The 18,650-nt window shown below is 46.4% G+C and overlaps 1 protein-coding gene across 1 annotated transcript in view; it reads right to left on the reverse strand.

Annotated features, from left to right (window-relative positions):
- The window catches only part of kifl (kinesin family-like), a 90,533-nt gene extending 73,145 nt beyond the window's left edge, over nucleotides 1-17,388 (reverse strand). Inside the window, exons 1-3 of the mRNA XM_078559312.1 lie at nucleotides 17,336-17,388; nucleotides 14,157-14,306; nucleotides 3,153-3,545 (exon numbers count right to left, since the gene is read on the reverse strand). Coding sequence (XP_078415438.1) covers nucleotides 3,153-3,545; nucleotides 14,157-14,306; nucleotides 17,336-17,388 — 596 coding nt within the window. The remainder of the gene's footprint in view (nucleotides 1-3,152; nucleotides 3,546-14,156; nucleotides 14,307-17,335) is intronic.
- Between the last annotated feature and the right edge of the window lie 1,262 nt (nucleotides 17,389-18,650).

Here is an 18,650-nt window from a genome sequence, read left to right on the forward strand (position 1 = left end):
GGTTTGTAGTGGAGATCCCCAGGGGTCGGTATTGGGACCCTTGCTTTTCCTGGTATATATTAATGAACTAGATCTTGGTGTGCAGGGGACAATTTCAAAGTTTGCGGATGATACGAAGCTTGGGAGTGTTGTAAACTGTGAGGAGGACAGTGTAGAACTTCAAAAGGGCATAAACAAGCTGGTGAAGTGGGCAGATAGGTGGCAGATGAAGTTCAATACTTCAGAAGCGTGAGATGACGCATTTTGGTAGGAAGAACATGGACAGACAATATAAAATAAGGGGTGAAATTTTGAAGGGGGTGCAGGAGCAGAAAGACTTAGGTGTATATGTGCATAGATCATTGAAGGTGACAGGACAGGTTAATAAAATAAAAAAGCAGTTAATAAAGCATATAGTATCCTGGGCTTTATTAATAGGGAGTAAAGTACAAGAGCAAAGAGGTTATGCTGAATTTATATAAGGCACTCGTTAGACCTCAGCTGGAATATTGTGTACAGTTCTGGGCGCCACACTATAGGAAAGATGTGAACACATCAGAGAGAGTGCAGAAGAGGTTTACAAGAATGGTTCCAAGGATGAGAAACTTCAATTATAAAGTTAGATTGAAGAGGTTGGGACTGTTCTCCTTGGAGAGGAGAAGGCTAAGAGGAGATTTGATAGAGATGTTCAAAATCATGAGGGGGCTGAACAGAGTAGATAGGGAGAAGCTGTTCCCACTCGTAATTTGGTCAAGAATGAGAAGATACAGGTTTAAAATGATTTGCAAATGAAGCAAATGTGACGTGAGAAAAAACTTTTACACACAACGAGTGGTTCGGGTCTGGAATTCACTGCCTCGAAGTGTGATGGAGGCAGGTTCAATCGAAGCATTCAACAAGGCATTAGATAATTATTTGAATAGAAACAATGTGCAGGGGTACAGAGAAAAGGTTGGGCAATGGTACTAGGTCATAATGCTCATTTGGAGAGCTGATGCAGACACGATAGTCCGAATGGCCTCCTTCTGTGTCGTTAAAATTTTATGATTCTGTGATGCGTTATCAACTCACATCTTGGAAAGTTACATAACATTTCCTTTCAAGGCCTCTTTCATTTCATTCAGCTGGTTCTTCAGTTCTTCAGCCTCTCCCTTGTATCTCTTAGCCTCCTCCTGGACTAACGAACATTGCTGAGTCTTCTCTGCCAACTGTTTCTTCAGTTTGTTCAGAGTGGCATTAAATTCATCTTGCTTCTTTTCATAATTTTGCAGAGGAACAAACTTAGACCTGAGAGATCCTTGTAGCATGTGAAGGACCTTCCATTTTCCTAACTCACCCCGAGAACCCATGTTGTATTTTCTTAGAGGTTCTGGGATTCCATCTGATTTTAGGTGAAATATCTCAGGCCAGTCGAGCTTGATCTTTTGTAGCCAATCCCAACCTAAAAGACTGGGTCCCTCTCCTTTCACTGTTATTACAGGCCGTTGGGCTGTCTGTTGTTTGTAATAGATTGGGACAGTGGTGATACTTTTTACTTGAATAGATTTGAAGGGTTCTCAAAATTCCCACATTTTTCATATCATCAACAAGGATATGACTTTTGGACTTTTAAACTGCTGAGTTGAGTGTAAAACCCTGCAGACAGGAGGCTGGGCCCATGAAGGCCTGGGGCTGCACATGCCCGGGCTTATTGAGTGCAGTGTGGATTGTTTTGCCTGAAACCAGACAACAAAAGGAGACAGAATACAAATTCTTCCCTTTAATACAATCAACCCAGAGAAAGACTACACCTCACACGAAACTGAAGCCCATCAAAACCTTGCATAAATAATCGCTACTAACTACTAAGGCAGGAAGGCACAATCAATTCAATTATGCGAACCCATCAATACTCCACACATACAATGGCTTTCAGTTCAAAACTAGTTACTGGGACAGGAAGACAATGATAAACATCATGGGAGCCCATTAAAAACAACGAGACTACAATCACCTAAGGAAGCCCACCAATGTCAAACAAAGAACTAACCTTGATTTAGATTCCAATATGAAATTCGAAAGACAGTATAACTGGCGCAGTCAGTTACGAGAGGGAGAGAGAGGGAAACCAGCTAGCAGGCAGTGAGCAGTTGGGAACGGTTGAAACAGTGTTTAAGCAAGAAGATTTGGAGGTTTTGCTGGCCCAGAGGCAACATCACAGTGAGATGCACGGGGTGGAAGGCTCAACCAAAGACAATAAGGCCGCAACCGCAGCCCTCCACGAAGATCGACCACCCACAACCGCGCCCTCCACTCAACTGAAGAACCTTCGCAGATTTCCACAGACCAGGACTGCATGGGGACGGCAGGCCCCAGAGGACACAAAGAGCGTACCCCAAAATTGCAACTGGCTTACCTGGCTGGATTTCAAACTGTCAAGGAACCCTGGGTTGGTGGGCATGATCCCTGACCTCTCCTAATTCAATTTAGTTAGGTTTTGGGGGTGGGACAAGGGTATGGGGATTAGTAGCGTGATTTTCCCTCGTTATGCCGTGTGTTCCCCATTCTTAACTAAGTGTACTTTGTAAGTCTGTAAAATCTCAGTGTAATCCTAATGTTATAAATTCATTTGTGACTTCAATAAACTCAGTTTGTCTTGCACCAAAACCAGTTGCCTGCTGCACTTTGTCACAACCCCCAAATAAGTCCAAGGTCTAGAACCCAGGGAGTGGGAGCGATTCGAACTGCCCAGAAGTCAGAGGTGAAACTGACACACACCAACACCCCCTACAGATTTTCTCATGTAAGTTCTTAATTTAGTGGTTGTCTGCTCCAAGTTTATTGGCTGACTTCCTTCAGTAAGGTACCTGAAAGTGTGCTCTCAAACTACCGTAGTTGAGGCACCAGTATCCACTTCCATTGTCAGTGGCTTCTCATTCACTAGCACTGTCACCATGATAGGCTCAGTCTTCACAGCAGTCACATTACATAAGGAGCAAACATCAGGAGCAGCAGCTTCAGCCTTTGCTGTACCTGTTACTTCTATCATGTTTGTTTACTGTTTCACAGACTGCTTCAACTTTGTCCGGCATTGCCTAACCACGTGACCCGTCTTATAACAATAATGGCACTCTGCCTCTTTGAATTTACAGATGTCTGCTCCGTGGTCACTTCCACATCTATAGCAATTTTACCTTGAAACCAATGATGAAGCATTTCTGTTAGGCTTCTTACTGTTTCTCACAATGGCCATTGAATTGCACTTTAATTCTGCAGCTCTGGTTTTCACGCCACACTTGGCGGCAGTTTTCCACCCAGCATGAAGTACGGTGCCATTTTCCTTGTGACTCAAAGCCTGTGAATCTCTTGCAGCACTTTCCATGGCAAGGGAGATTTCTAGGGCGTGTTTAAAATCGATATCGACCTCGGCAAGCAATCGGTGCTGAATGGCTTCGTCCTTGGCTCCACATACTAATCGGTCCCGCAGCATATCGTTTAAAACGTCTCCGAAGTCGCAGTATTCTGTTAGCTGCTTGAGGTTTGCTACATAAGTTGTGGTGGACTCTCCCGGGGCCTGAACACTTGAACTGAATTTAAAAGACTACATTATCACAGATGTCTTCGGTTGGAAGTGTATTTTCACTAAGTCTACTAATTCGCTATATGGCTTAGAATTGGGCACGCTCGGGGCAGTCAGGTTATGAATCAAGTTATTTACTGCCACACTTAAGAGGATCATTTTCCACTATTCTTCAGTGGTTATTTCATTTGCTACAATGTAAAATCTGAGGCGCTCAACATACTGGCTCCAATCTTCAATATTAGCATCATGTGGATTGATTCTTCCAAACAGTGACATGCTGGTGAGTAGTGTTTGTAAAATTCAATTTACTTGCAGGAACAGGGTGAGGTGCAAAGTCAAAGTCATTTTACCCTCATTGCCAAATGTGATGACTCTATGGAACAGACTGGTTTTGTCACGAAACAGTTAAACTTTATTACAGGGACATTTGCAGTGCTTGCATGCTTGACCAGATATTTCATCAGAAAAGCCCCGCCCTTCAGATTACCCTGCTAAGAGCTCGCTGGTCAGAGTCCCCACAGTACGTCACATGAACCGTGATTGGCAGGAGGGAGTGACTATACATCCAGTTACTGCAATCAGCCAATGATTGTGGCCAATGAGAGAGATGGAATTGGTGATAAGAGGAGAAAGGCTGTGGCAGGTCCAAAGACAATGGCTTTTGTCTTGCCAATATTAAATTGGAGGAAATGCTGGCTTAACCAGAATTAGATGTTGGACAAGCACTCTAAAAATGTGAGGCATTGAGAGAGGCAGAGTTGGGGTAGAGCTTGTTGTCAACATGCATGTGGAACCTGGCATCATGGCTTTGGTTGATGTTGCTAAGGATTAAGATGTAGAATTGAAATAGGACAGGGTCAAGGATGCATCCTTGTAGACTTAAGAGGTAACAATACAGGGGTGGGAAAGGAAGCCATTGTAAAATATCCTCTGGCTATGACTAGACAAATAAGAGTGCTTTACATATGCTCCTCTATTCTATTTAAAACTTTACCACATAAGGTGTAATTCATTTGCCTACGATATGTACAAACTGCATTACTTCACAACGAACAGGCCTACCATATCTTGTTGCAATTTTTGCAATGTGCAATACAATTCACCATGTTAGTGATTTTTAAACCCCAATCCCATCCAGCAGGAATGGTGCATGGGAGGGGTTAAAATTTTTAAAGTCTAAATCCCTGCTCCGACCCACTGCCTTCCAGCCATTTAAATCGTTGCTACCCCAAATCAGACATCACTGAGGCCCCAACAAAGGGGAGGTGGAGGCCGAGTTAACATTCAAAGATCATGAGCCAGTGACACCATCAGCACTGCAACATAGAATTCAAGGTGAACATTGAGGAAGTCCCGTTCTGTCAGCTGCTCGAAAGTCGATTCCAGGCAGAGGGGTGCTGACTTTTGTGCTAAAGTACAAATTTTCCTTTTAGAACTCCTTGTGGGCCAGGGTAGCCAGAGTGCTTCCCCCAGGGCCTCTCAAAGAGTCAATGGGCCTCCCCAGTCTACTCCCTACTCCCACTTTTTTGCCAGTTAATCAATTTTGATGGGTGTTGGTTGGGCAGGGGGTGTGGGGAGGGGGGCAGATGGGGAGGGGGGTGGATGGGGAAGGGGGCGTTGGTAGGGCGTCTGCAGATTATTATGTAAATGAAATTTTAACGGCAGCCAGGTCCTCCATGTTCCTGGCCTTGTTGGGTTTGCTGCCTGCTACCAAACTCCCTTGCATCTTCCTCGTCTAATATTGGGACGCATGTCAAAATCTACAATAATTTCCAATATGGTGCAATTTTAGGCTTTTTTGGGTATTCACATATCTTAATTTGCGTTATGTTTGTGTTATATTTTGTGTTGTATAGTTTGCTGTAGGTGCTGATAGCTACCTTATTGTGAAGGCAGAATTCCTTTACAGCAGCTGCTTCATAGCAGTAGCTCCTGTTTTAAGCATAGAAATTCCATTGAGCCTTTCTCACGCTTTGCAGGATTTTAAAAAGTAAGTGGGGTTCATGTTTAGGGAACAAAGGTGGGTGTGATTATTCTTTCGGTGCATGAAGCCTGTTTAAACTTGTGCCAGGAACAAGATCAGGAACAAGAGACATATATTTGGATTTATATAGAGATATGGGCCCTGATATTGAAGGAGAGGTGGGGAGGGGTTTTCTTTAATTTGTTCCTGTAATGTGAACATCATTGGCTAGGCCAGCATTTATTGCCCATCTCTAATTTCCTTTGAGAGAGTAGGGGTGAGCAGTGTCCTTGAACTGTCCTTCTGATGCAGGTACACCCACAGTGCTATTTAGGAGGGAGTTCCAGAATTTTGATCCAATGGGCGGAATTTTCTGTGCCCGGTGGTGTTCAGCAGCATGAGCGGACAATATGGCAAGAAGGCCAAAAATTGGTTTCACGATGTTGTGAAACCAATTTGCAATTGTCCACTCTGCCTGTCAATGGCAGGCCACTTTTCCCGCCATTGGATGTCAGGAACCTCATTGTAGTACATCTGCATCTCATCATAAGCTCAGTCCGTCAGAATCATCCCCCCACAGTGGATTGTCCGAGCACATCGGCGTCACAACAGCATATATAAGGTGTGCAGTTGGCGAGCTGCACTTTGAGGGGAACTCAGAGGTGAGTGCACAGTAACATTGCACAGCGCTTGCCGGGGTTGCCTGTTGGACATCAAGGTGGAGGCCCTTGGCAGGGACAAGAGCTGCTCTGCGGCTCAGGCGAGTTGCGATGTGGGGGCGAACGCAAGGGCTGCCCTGTGGCTGATGGTAGTGCACAAGCACGTGCGGGGTGGGGGGGGAGGGAAAAGGCCACGCATCAGAGAAACTTTGTATCAAGTGACAATTCCTCCACAGCTGAGACAGTTCAGGCGCAACCACATTGACATGCTTGGAGTCGGACCTCTACCTTATCTGCCCACTCAAGCAATACAGAGGCATGGAAGTGCCACCAAGTGCTCCAGACATTTCACCCCTTGGGCACAGACTGCAAACTACTGAGCATTTCATTGGACTGCAGAACAGTTGGATGACTGCGCACAATGTACAATGTCCTTGCGAAAGCTGGCCATGGAGCAGTCACAGGTGAAGATGCTCACAGTCCCTTGAAAAGTCATCATTCCGATTTGGACCAGTCTCCCACATGGTTAGAGCTAACTGTGCAGCCATGCAGTGTGGGTTAGGAGAATGCCTGTGCCTGAGCTGAGAGCACAGCATGCAGTCCAATGGGCAAAGCTGCCGCCAAACAGTCAGGTAGCCTGGGACGGAGGTGGGTGGGGTTTCGGGCAGCCATGCAGCACACTAAAATCCGGCCATCCAAGTGGTGGCCAACACTCTCCGGGATGCATTAAGGGACCTTCAGACTTAACCAAGAGAAGTTCTTAGAACACCCAAGCTAACGCATATGTCTCTCTTTCATCCTGCAGAAGGAGTACATCAGTAGCAAGGAGCCTGGTGAACTTGCTGTGAACTAGCCGTGGCTTACAGAGAGCGGAGATGTTGGAGAAGAGATCGACAAAGGTGCCTGGCTGCGCAGAGGGAGGAGCATCACCCTCTGGAAGAAGGGGCGGCTGCAGCTCCTGCGCACACCGCTGAAGAGCCACAGCGAGCCATCGCTGGTCGGAGCCTAGATAGACCCAGGGACTATAGACACCGCCTTTCATTCCTGCAGATGACTGAGAACCAATATCACCAGAGAGTGCACATGTCCAGGGAACTGTTCGGTCAGATCTGCCAGCTACTGCAGGATTTGGCACCACCTGGATATGGAGGGCATTCGCTGCCAGTGGCTGTGAAAGGGACTGCAGCGCTCAATTTTTATGCCAGTCACTCCTTTCAGGGTTCCACAGGTCCTCTGTGTGATCTTACAAGCCTCCACCCGCAAATGCATCCATGAGATTATGGACACCACCTTCACGAAGGCACACAACTTTGTGCATTCTACCAAGGACCAGGAAAGCCAGGATGCAAAAATGATTGGGTTTGCCCAGATCTCGAATTTCCCACAGGTGCAGGGTGCCAACGACTGCACTCATGTGGCACTCGGATCTCCATCACAACAAGGGGTCAACTACGTCAATAGCAAGGGTTTCCAATCGCTGAATGTGCAGCTGGTGTGCAACCGCCACAAAGGACATGGCTGATGACACCCATGTGGCGGCCTCAGGCTGCAGCAGGGTGAAGCTATAACGAGGCTCATGCTGCAACTCACAACTTGGTGGAGCAGACCATTGGGTTGCTGAAAATGAGGTTCCGGTGCCTGGACTAGTCTAGTGGAGCCCTGCAATACAGACGGCAGAAAGTGTCACATATTGTCGCCTGATGTGCCCTTTGCAACCTGGTGCTGCAATGGGGAGAGGAGCTGGCTGAGGAGGTGATGGAGGAGCTGGAGGTCTCCTCTAATGAGGAGGACATCAACTGGAATGAGGGTGAGGGGGTCCTCGAAGGCAACGATGAAGGTGATGAGGCCATCACACTAGCCAGATGAGGCAGGCATACTCGGGAGCCCATAATAGTCGCTTGATCGCAGGAGGAAGATGACAACACGCAGTGAGAACACTCTATAGATCTTCGCATAGCCTCTGTCAATGTCTGACTCCTGTCTGGCCGAGGGCAGCTCGCTTGTGCTTTATGATCAGGGTCATGTAATGGAGACACAGCAACAAAACTTTAAATGCACCTGAATCTTTGTCAGCTTTCAGCACCTGATCGCTTCAGGAGCGAAGCGTCACCGGTCACAGATGCTGAAGAGATGGGGGCCAGCCTCACCTTGGAAGTGCCGAGAGCACACAGAGAGAATGATGGAACTCTGTGACACCTGCCCTCAACATTCTGGCGGCAATGACAAGCACAAACAAGGTGCAGGCATCAGTAATGTGTCTAGTGAGTGTGAGGCCAGACCATCACTCAGCCCTCTTGCATTGACACTGTTGGAGGCCAACTATGGCATCAGCAATGGAGTTCATCCTGCACAGCACTGCAGGAGCGATGTCTGTAACCAAGGTCTCCATGGCAGCTACTGGCATGCTGGCGCTATCACCTCAGCCTGAAGACACTGGGTGGCTGTCCTCTTTTGCTGGGTATTGGCACTGACCACCGCTGCCAGCACCTCCCAAGCTGGATTGTTGATGTTGCTGGCCCTCGTGCAGCCAGAGTGGGGGTAATGGACATCACAGTGAGCCACCACAGCATCCAAAAGGCGCCTGAGGGACGCGTCACTAAATCAGGGTGCTGCAGCCTTCTTGCCCTTTGGGGCTATGTCCTCTGTGCAGCAGTCCTGGGCTGGAAGCAATGAGAGGTGTGTGAGCAGAAGCACTTTAAATATGGCATCCGGTGTGCAAAAGCGGCAAGGTGATGGCATGGCTGGTGAATGAGAGCCCACCCGCCATCGAAGCGGCATGTTTCCCAGGAATGCATAATTAATGCGGCGGGATTGGGATGATAAGGCTTGAGAAACCACCATTGAGGCCAGAGGTAAAACATCATTTTTCCCTCCCACTAATGCACTTAGTGCAAACCTGGGACAATTCCGCCCTGTGACAGTGAGGTAATGGTGATAGTTCCAAGTCAGAATGGTTAAAATTAACTAAAAATGAATGGAAGAATATGGCAAAGCTGAGGATGCAGAGGTCTTGCCGATCTTAACAGCAAGACCTTACAAACATTTTTTAGCTCATTTTCCCGCCCAGAAGATCACTGAATGGACAACTATCCTGCAGGTGGGAGGAAACACAAGCAGGAGGAGGCCGTACCAGAGGGACCTTGGGTACGGTACCTGGCAACCAGGATGTCAGGGAGTCCGATGACCGAGAGGGCTGGGGTGGGGTTAGCAATCAAGGCTGGCAGGAGATCAGCAAACAGGCATGGGGGTTGTGGAAGACTTCCTTGAGGCACCGGGGGTGGGGCATGGGCACTGCTAATCCACCTGGCCCACAAGAAGTGCTGAAAGAGTCACCTTTAATTTGGAGCCTGCAGCTTCCAGCTCCCTTCACTGTCAAGTTTTCTGCCCTCTGGAAAATCTGTGTATAATATTGATTAAATATCAGATGGGCAAAGGTTGCCTAGATGAGGAGTTGCTAGAATGTTTTTGGAATAGTTTCTTAGAACAGTACTTTCTGGAGCCAACTAGAGAGCAGACTATACTAGACCTGGTATTGTGCAATGAGATAGGATTAACTATTGAACTTATTGTGAAGGCACCCCGAGGTAGCAACAATCATAACATAATTGAATTTTACTTTCCATTTGAGGGAAAGAAGGGTGGGCCCAAGACTTGTACTTTCAACTTAAATAAGGGCAATTATGAGGACATGAAAGCAGTGCTAGCTAAAGTGAACTGGCAAATTAGGTTAAGGGATAGGTCAATAGAAATGCAGTGACAGACATTTAAAGGGATATTTAAGAACACACAGAATACACATTCCAATGAAAAAGAAATATTCCAAGGGGAAGATCCACCATCCCTGGTTAACTAAAAACATTAAAGATAGTATCAAACTTAAAGAAAAAGCATTTAATTGCACAAAGTTGGGCGGCAGCAGAAGATTGGACAGAATATTAAAAAACAGCAAAGGGCAACCAAAAGATTAATATAGGAGTGAAAAAATGAGAGTACGAGAGAAAGCTAGCTAGAAATATAAAAACAGATAGTAAGATTTTCTACAGATACTTAAAAAAGAAAAGAGCTAACAAAGTAAGCATTGATCCTATAGGAAGTGAGTCTGGAGAATTAATAATGGAAAATAAGGAGATGGCAGATGAATTGAACCGGTATTTTGCATCAGTCTTCACTATAGCTGTCCCAGAAATAGCTGTAAAACAGGAAATGGAAGGAAGGGAGGAACTCAAGAAAATTATAATCACCAGCGAAGTGGTACTGAGCAAATTTTTGGAGCTGTGGGCTTACAAGTCTCCAGGTCCTGATGGACTTCATCTTAGTGTCTTAAAAAACGCAGGTCATGAGATGGTTGATGGGTTGGTTTTAATTTTCCAAAATTCTTTAGATTCGGGGAAGGTTCCATTAGATTGGAAGACAGTGAATGTAACTCCTTTATTCAAAAAGGGAGGGAGACAGAAAGCAGGCAACTACAAGCCAGTTAGCTTAATATCTGTAATTGAGAAAATGTTGGAAGTTTTTATTAAAGGCGTTATAGCAGGACATTTAGATAAATTCAAGGTAATCAGGTGGAGTCAACATGGTTTAGTGAGAGGGAAATCATGTTTAACCAATTTATTTGAGTTCTTTGAAAAAGTAACATGTATTGTGAATAAAGGGGAGCCAGTGGATGTACTGTACTTAGATTTCCAGACGGCATTTGATAAGGTGCCACTCAAAGGTTATTGTGGAAAATAAAAGCTTATGGTGTAGTGGGTAACATATTAGCAAGGATAGAAGATTGGCTAGTTAAGAGGAAACAGAGAGTAGGCATAAATGGGTCATTTTCCGGTTGGCAAGATGTAACAAGTGGTGTACCACAGGGTCAGTGCTGGGGCCTCAACTTTTACAATTTATGTAAATAACTTGGATGAAGGGACCAAAGGTATAGTTGCTAAATTTGTTGATGATACAAAGATGGGTAGGTAAGTAAGTTGTGAAGGTGATATAAGGAGGCTATAAGGAGATATAGATAGATTATGTGAGGGGGAAAATATCTGGAAAATGGATCCTAATGTGGGAAAATGTGAAATTGTCCATTTTTGCAGGAAGCATAATAAAGAAGTATATTATCTAAGTGGTGAGAGATTGCAAAGCTCTGAGATACAGAGAGATCTTGGCGTCCTAGTGCATGAATCACAACAGTTTAAAATGTAGGTATAGCAATTAATGAGGAAAAATAATAGAATGTTATAGCTTATTGTGAGGGGAATTGAATACAAAAGTAGAGAGGTTATTTTTTAGTTATACAGGACATTGATGAGGCCACATCTGAAGTGCCGTGTACAGTATTGGCCTCCTTATTTAAGGAAAGATGTAAATGCATTGGAAGCAGTTCAGTGAAGATTTACTAGACTAATACCTGGAATGAGAGGGTTGTCTTATGAGGAAAGGTTGGGCTAGGCTTGTATCCGCTGCAGTTTAGAAGAGTAAGAGGCAACTTAATTGAAACATATAAGACACTGAGGGGTCTTGACAGGGTGGATGCGGAATTATGTTTCCTCTTGCGGGAGGATCTAGAACTAGGGGTCGCTGTTTAAAAATAAGGCGTTGCCCATTTAAGACAGAGATGAGGAGAATTTTTTCCACTTCAAGGGGTAGTGAGTCTTTGGAACTCATTCCCTCAAATGGTTGTGGAAGCAGAGTCTATGAATATTTTTAAGGCAGGGCTAGATAGATTCTTAATCAGTTAAGTGGGTGAAAGGTTATCAGGGGTAAGCGGTTACGTGGAGTTGAGGTTACAACCAGATCAACCATGCTCTTATTGAATGGTGGAGCAGGCACAAGTGGCTGAGTGGCCTACTCCTGCTATTAATTCCTATGTTCTTATAATGCGTAAATATTAAATCTGGTTCCAGATTGCACTATAGGAGCTGGATTTAAATGTTAATGAAGTGTTGTGACTTTCCATGTTAGGGTATCTAGTAGTCCTGATATCCACTGCCCTGACAAAGATAGCAGACATGTGCACAGTAAGTTGGGATCATGTTGCACATTTTTCATTTCTTACTCCTGACCCTTTCTCGCCCATTGTGGGGGGAGGGGTTAATGTGAAGGCAATGGTTTTGCAATCAATGCTTCAGAAAGCAGGCTGCCTCAGTTATGTTGCATCCTGGAGCCTGAATTGCAGACAAGATTAATTACAGGATCAGCCCTGAGTATGGCTTCTATGGTCACAACAGTATTAAATGTTTATGCTACTGAAATCTTCAACAGATGGCATTAATCACATTCATTGTCAACACACCAGAAAGAAATTAGAAACACGTTCATCACTTCCCCATGGAACAAAGCAGCAACATTAACCACAGGAATCATATTTAGGCACAAGTAATTTGCAATGATCAGCCGAAGAGCTAACTTCTCCATTCAGTGGATTTGCAGATAACTGATGCTGATGGCACAGCTGATCTAGTTTGTCATTCCCACTGCAGTGCCAGCAGATTTCCCACTATCATTACAGAAAATGAAGGGCCAGATTTTAATGGCAGAGGCAGGAAGATTGAGTAAGGACACTTCCCTAGTCAGCAAACACATCTCCTTTAAAAGAGTCCCCGTCGACATAATTTTACTCTGGGGAGGCAGGGGCAAGTTGGAGTCAGGCCTGCCACCTCTGGAGGTAGATGATATGGCTGGCAGGCTTGAATGCCAGCTTCTGTTTACTGGGGCATCAGCCCAGTTTTAATGATGAATGTCAGGCCCTTAAACCCTGTCCCCCTCATCCCTCCATCCACCTCCATGCTCTCTCCATGCTCCCTCATAATCCCCATGCTCCTCCATGACCCCATCTAATCTCTTTAGTAACTCACCCAGTATCTACTATGATATTAGGAGCCATGGAGATGAGAAAAAATAAACTTCTAACAATCTAATAGAGCCATCATTCAAACATACTTCAAACTGAAAACCTCTGCTTTAAATACTTTAAATCCTCTCAAGTGGTCATCTGTTGTAAAGCAAATAAACATCTACTTCACTGGCCACATCAAAGACTGATAATCCTTTAATAACTTCTTAAAGCTGTCAATCAAACTGTCAATACACTTCCCATTGAGATAAGTGGTTCTATAGCTTTTGAAATCAGCTAAGCATTCACAAACCAACGCAGCTGACAAACAATGAAACCTATTGAAATTGCAAAAAAAAAATCAGATAGCTGTTGTATTGTTTCTATGTGTTACATCAAATGGCCTGTCAATCAGCGCACTCCAGGAGCATCTGCCTGTTTTTCTTCTAAGAGAAAGCTGCAGAGCAGTTTTTTTTTATTTTAAAGGGCTCGGGATTTTAAGTAACTTCAGAACACGACATTTAAAGTTCCCAAGCACTGTTTTCTTCAGTTTTGAAGAATCGGAATGCGTGTCAACACTTACACAATGCTGATCAACTTACCTTCATAGGACAAGGCCCTATAATCAATAACTGCAGTGAAAACACATCTAACTTACAATAAAGCATCTAACAATTAAAACTGAAAGAACGTATGTTTTCAGAGCCTGTCAATGAAAGAATTCCAGGAGCAGGTCATTGTTTTTTTGGTTCCCCACTTCAGACTGGGGCTGCCCCGTGGTTCATGACTCCTCTGATTTGCTGTGAACCATGTATTCTTACTGAAGGGACCCGACTCTGCAAAAATTTCTGGGGTGTGTGGTGGGGGGATGGAGGGGGGCCTGGTGGTGGGGGTGGTTGGACTGCCCACTCCTGCCACAGAGCCAGCAAGGGCTGAGTGTGGACAAGCTGCCTACACCCTTAATCTGCACCAGCAAATATAGCTGGAAACAGGAATGTGGGGATGGGAATAATGGATTCAGTGAAAGTTAGGGCCAAAGTGTCTAACCTGTATTCCCCTGTGCTGCTTGTGGAGAAGATGAACACAGACTCTCTCAGGAATAGCCTAAATTACATGGTAGGCTGAATGAAAAAACAGACCATTTCATCTGAAGGACTTTTTTTTATTCTGTACCTGATAGAATCTGAGGGTTTTCTGCCAAAAGTCCTTTCAGAGTTTATCACATTTTGTTGTACTTTGTTCAAGGTTTCTTTGGCTGCCATTGCTTTCCCAAGACTGTCGCTTAGGAGGCTGTCAATGAATCGCTGTGCTTCAGGAACTTCACTGTAAACAAAATGAAGCTGACAGAAAATAGACCAAAATCAGTGGTTTTGTAAAGATGGAATAACTAGGATTGAAAAAAGAATAGAATCTATCATTGTTTTCATGCAACATACAAAATTCACATCTCTGTTCTGCATATTGGTTTTTTTTTATCCTTTCACGGGGTGTGGACATCGCTGGCTAGGCCAGCATTATTGCCCATCCCTAATTACCCTTGAGAAGGTGGTGGTGAGCTGCCTTCTTGAACTGCTGCAGTTCATGTGGTGTTGGTACATCCACAATGCTATTAAGGGAGTTCTAGGATTCTGACCCAGTGACTAGTGAAGGAACCTACATTGAATACTATGTTTGTAAACATCTGTGGCATATTGAGTTTTGCCTAAGCTGCCTGAGTTGATTCCTATATAATTATAATATTTTTGTAATTCTTCAACATTTTTTTCAATAACAAACCTGTTGGAACTAGTCTCAGAAATAGTGATTTGGAGTGTTAATTAATAGACAGGTATGATTGTTACCTACAACTGCAAACATTTGAAATTATATTGAGGGGGTGACTTCAGATGGCACTTGAGGCATCCCTTGTCATTCCATTCTGTTTGCACCGTCATGTATTTAACTAAGGCTGGTGTTGTGGTACCGACCTCCTGTTCACAAGTGAAAGGATAAGAATAAGGAGATAAGGATCTCAGTGCAGTAAGCTTGATTTTTAACCTAGTGGGCTGAGTCCTCCATTCTCAAAGTTTAGTGGATGTTTTTGTGTATGTTAAAATGTCGCGCGCTGACGTTGCGCGAGCATCCCGATGTAAGCGCGCAGCATCGCGATATTTAGGTCGGCGGGCGCGCTATGCAGTGGGATGCATGCCCGCCTTGAATTAATGGCCTCGTTAAGGCCCTGAACTTGCCAATCGTCGATGATTTTGAGGGGCCCGTGCAAACTTCGGCTCGGCGCATGGGCCCAACGGGCAGGCGGGTAGGTGATTTTTCATTAAAACTCATGCACTGGCGGGATATGTGGACTCAGACAGGTTGTTCATGTTTTTCATGAAGTATTTAATGCAGAAAGTGTTTTAAACTTGCCTGTGTGATTGTTACCAGTTCATATCGATTTCCAAAAGCTTTTTGTGTACTTTGAAACCAGTCTGCAGACAGTAATCTTTCTCGGGCCTGCAGCTTTCCGGAGGCCTCCATTTAGCCTGGGTATGGGTTCTGACATCTCCACTGGAGGCAGCTCCTCTGAGTAGGAAGGGAGGGATAGAATAAGGAGGAGGCCAGGACTGGACAATCAGCCTCCAGGGGAGCCACCTTTGGGAGGCCAGGCGCAGGCCCAAGGGGCACAGGGCCAAGAGGTTGTCCAAGGTGGAAGGGGCCGCAGAAGACGCCACTATCCTGCTGCCAGGGTATACAGGCGGTGAAGCAGCTACCTCAAAATGACTGAGGTGCAGTGCCAAAGGATGCTCCATCTCTCAAGGGAGACAGTCAACTATATCTGTCAGACGATTGGGCCTGAGATCTCTGCTAACTGTGTGGGTGGACACCCCATGCCAGCGACTCTGAAGCTCACAGTTGCCCTCCATTTCTATGCCTCTGGCTCCTTCTAGGGGTTGGTGGGTTATCTTTGCAGTGTCTCCCGATCAGCTGTCCACACTTGTGTCAAGCAGGTTACAGATGCTCTGTTCAGACGTGCATTGGCCTTCATCCACTTCCGCTGCGACCAGGCAAGTCAGGCACAGTGAGCCAGAGGCTTCACAGCCATTGCTGGCTTCCCCCGCGTCCAGGGTGCAATAGACTGTACACATGTGGCCATCAAGGCGCCAGCAGGTGAGCCCAGTGCCTTCGTCAACAGGAAGGGCTTCCACTCCATGAACGTGTAGATAATGTGTGATCATAGGATGCTGATTCTGCAAGTTTGTGCAAGGTAACCAGGCAGCTCCCATGACGCCTACATCCTCAGACACTCCCAAGTGCCGGGGCTCTTCAGTGCTCCGGCTCGGCTGGATGGTTGGCTGCTGGGTGACAAGGGCTAGCCCCTCAGAAGGTGGCTCATGATGCCTCTCCGCCATCCAAGAACAGAAGCTGAGCAGCGCTACAATAGGAGCCACGGCACCACAAGGGCTGTGGTGGAGAGAGCCATCGGTCTTCTCAAGATGCACTTCCGTTGCCTGGACCGCTCAGGGGGCGCACTCCAGTACCCCCCAGATCTCGTCCCTCTGATCGTGGTGATCTGCTGTGCTCTGCACAATCTTGCGCTGGAAAGGGGGGATGCAGTTGACGATGAAGACCTTGACGATCTGGATGAGGCTGCACATGATGAATCCAGCAGTGGCTCAGAGGATGAGGAAGCACAGGGCGATGATGAGGGGCAGCACGCCGACCCACTACTACACCAACGAGGCAGGGACACCCGGGACACTTTAATCCAATGAAACTTCAGCTAGCTCCACACACATGGATCAGCAGGAGCAGCATTGCCTGGCGCTTCCGCACGTGGCACTTGGGTGCTACATCTTCCACCTTATCAACTGCAACAAAGGGTTTAGTACAGAAACATCAATGTCCACTCAAACACTCATGAGATGTCGGTGAAACATACAAATGCAGCACAAAAGAAACACCCTCAGCCATGGTCAGAAAAGTGGACTTTATTCTGTCCAACATAAAACAGAAACATCTCAATGACAAACATAACTATTTGTTCCTTAATCTAAGGCCAACACAAAATCACCAGTGACATACCCGTGGTGTGCCTAACGTGCGTTATGCTTTCGTTTGCGGGTGCTACGTCTAGGTGCCGCCCCATCGGTCGGAGTGGCTTGTGAGGCAGCCTGCTGACTCTGCTGTCCTGTTGGCCTGTGATGGCCCAGCCTGGGAGGGAGTGGCCAGTTCCAGAACTGGCACCTGCCCAGTTGTCGCAGCCTCAACGGTTGCACCGGTCACTGGCAGAGGGGCGGAGGAGCTGCTCCCCTCATCTTGAGTGCCCTGAGAGGAGCTCGCAGCGACGTGAGGTCACATTGGACCTCCCTACTCACCGCAGATGCATGGGCACGGAGCGCCAACACTTGGTGCCCACAACATCTCCCATATTGGGAATGACCACGCCATTAGCGCTGTGAGGGCTTGCAGGTCAGAGTGTAACCCAATCAGAAGAGTCTCCATCTGATCGAAGCCCCTCTCCATGAGAGTCACCAATCTCTCAGTGGAGGAAGCCTGAAGCTCTGTCCTGAGGTTCATGCCTTCACTTACACTCTGCCTGGACTCCACCAACGCAGAGACCAACTGAAGCATACCCTCATGCAACCCTGCCAGATGCAAACGCGATTCCTGCCGCTTGTCCTGCATCTGCTGCATTGGTGACAACTCCAGAGGTACATCATCAGTGCATGGACTCAGCATGTGCCTCGTCCCCTGCAGCCCTCCGGCTGCTGGCACCATCGGCACTCTCTGTCCTGCCATCTCTTCCAGCGATTGTGAAGTGCCCTCTCCACTGTGCCCCGGGACACTAGCCGACGTTAAATTCCCCACTGAAGTGTTTGTGGCTGCGCTGGTGCCTGGCTGGCTGAAATGATGTGCCACAAGTTGCACGTCTTGGCCCTCAGGTGTGGAGAGGGGGCTGAGGTGTCATTAGCCGCGGCCATGCGGTGGTGATGCTGAAATTAACAACAAGGACAGTGCATTAGTTAGCGCACAGTCAGTTCAACCTTTCATCCCTTTCCCCCCCAGCCTCATAAGTAGCTCACCCTTTAAGACCCTAAGGAGATGAACATTGGTGAGGTGGAAAAGAGTCAAGAGGAGGCCCAACCATTAAACGTGCATACAGACAGGCTGGTCAGACGGCCTAAGGAATGCCACTTGGAATGTTATGTGCCACTGGAGTGGGGAGAGTACAGGGGTACCTGACCTGGATGCATGCTGGCCTGGATAGTTACGGTGATGAGGAAACATCGCAAACACTTGTGACATTTGCCGTGGATCACAGGAGATTGACAGGTCACATTATTGACCTTCATACCGTTATGAGGGGCATCGAATGGGTGGGCAGAAGGCAACATTTCCCCTTGGCGCAGGGATGAGTAACATGGTGGCATTTATTTAAGTTGAGTGCCATGAGGTTGAAAGGTGAGGTGCTTGAGGACCTTTTGGACAGAGTAATGTGGGGCACACTGGTTGAAAGGGTAGTGGAGGTTCCAACCCCCATAAGATGCAATCAGTCTTTGGCTGTGCAGCAGCGATGCCATGGCATGTTAAGCCATGGGGATGGTGGTCACAAATGGGATAAGGTGACTTTGGAAGGTCCTGGAGACGCGCATCCTCAAGGGGACGAGGGATCTTTATGTATGACCCATA

The sequence above is a fragment of the Cetorhinus maximus genome, chromosome 2 (genome assembly GCF_964194155.1).
Source record: "Cetorhinus maximus chromosome 2, sCetMax3.hap1.1, whole genome shotgun sequence".
NCBI lineage: Eukaryota > Metazoa > Chordata > Chondrichthyes > Lamniformes > Cetorhinidae > Cetorhinus > Cetorhinus maximus.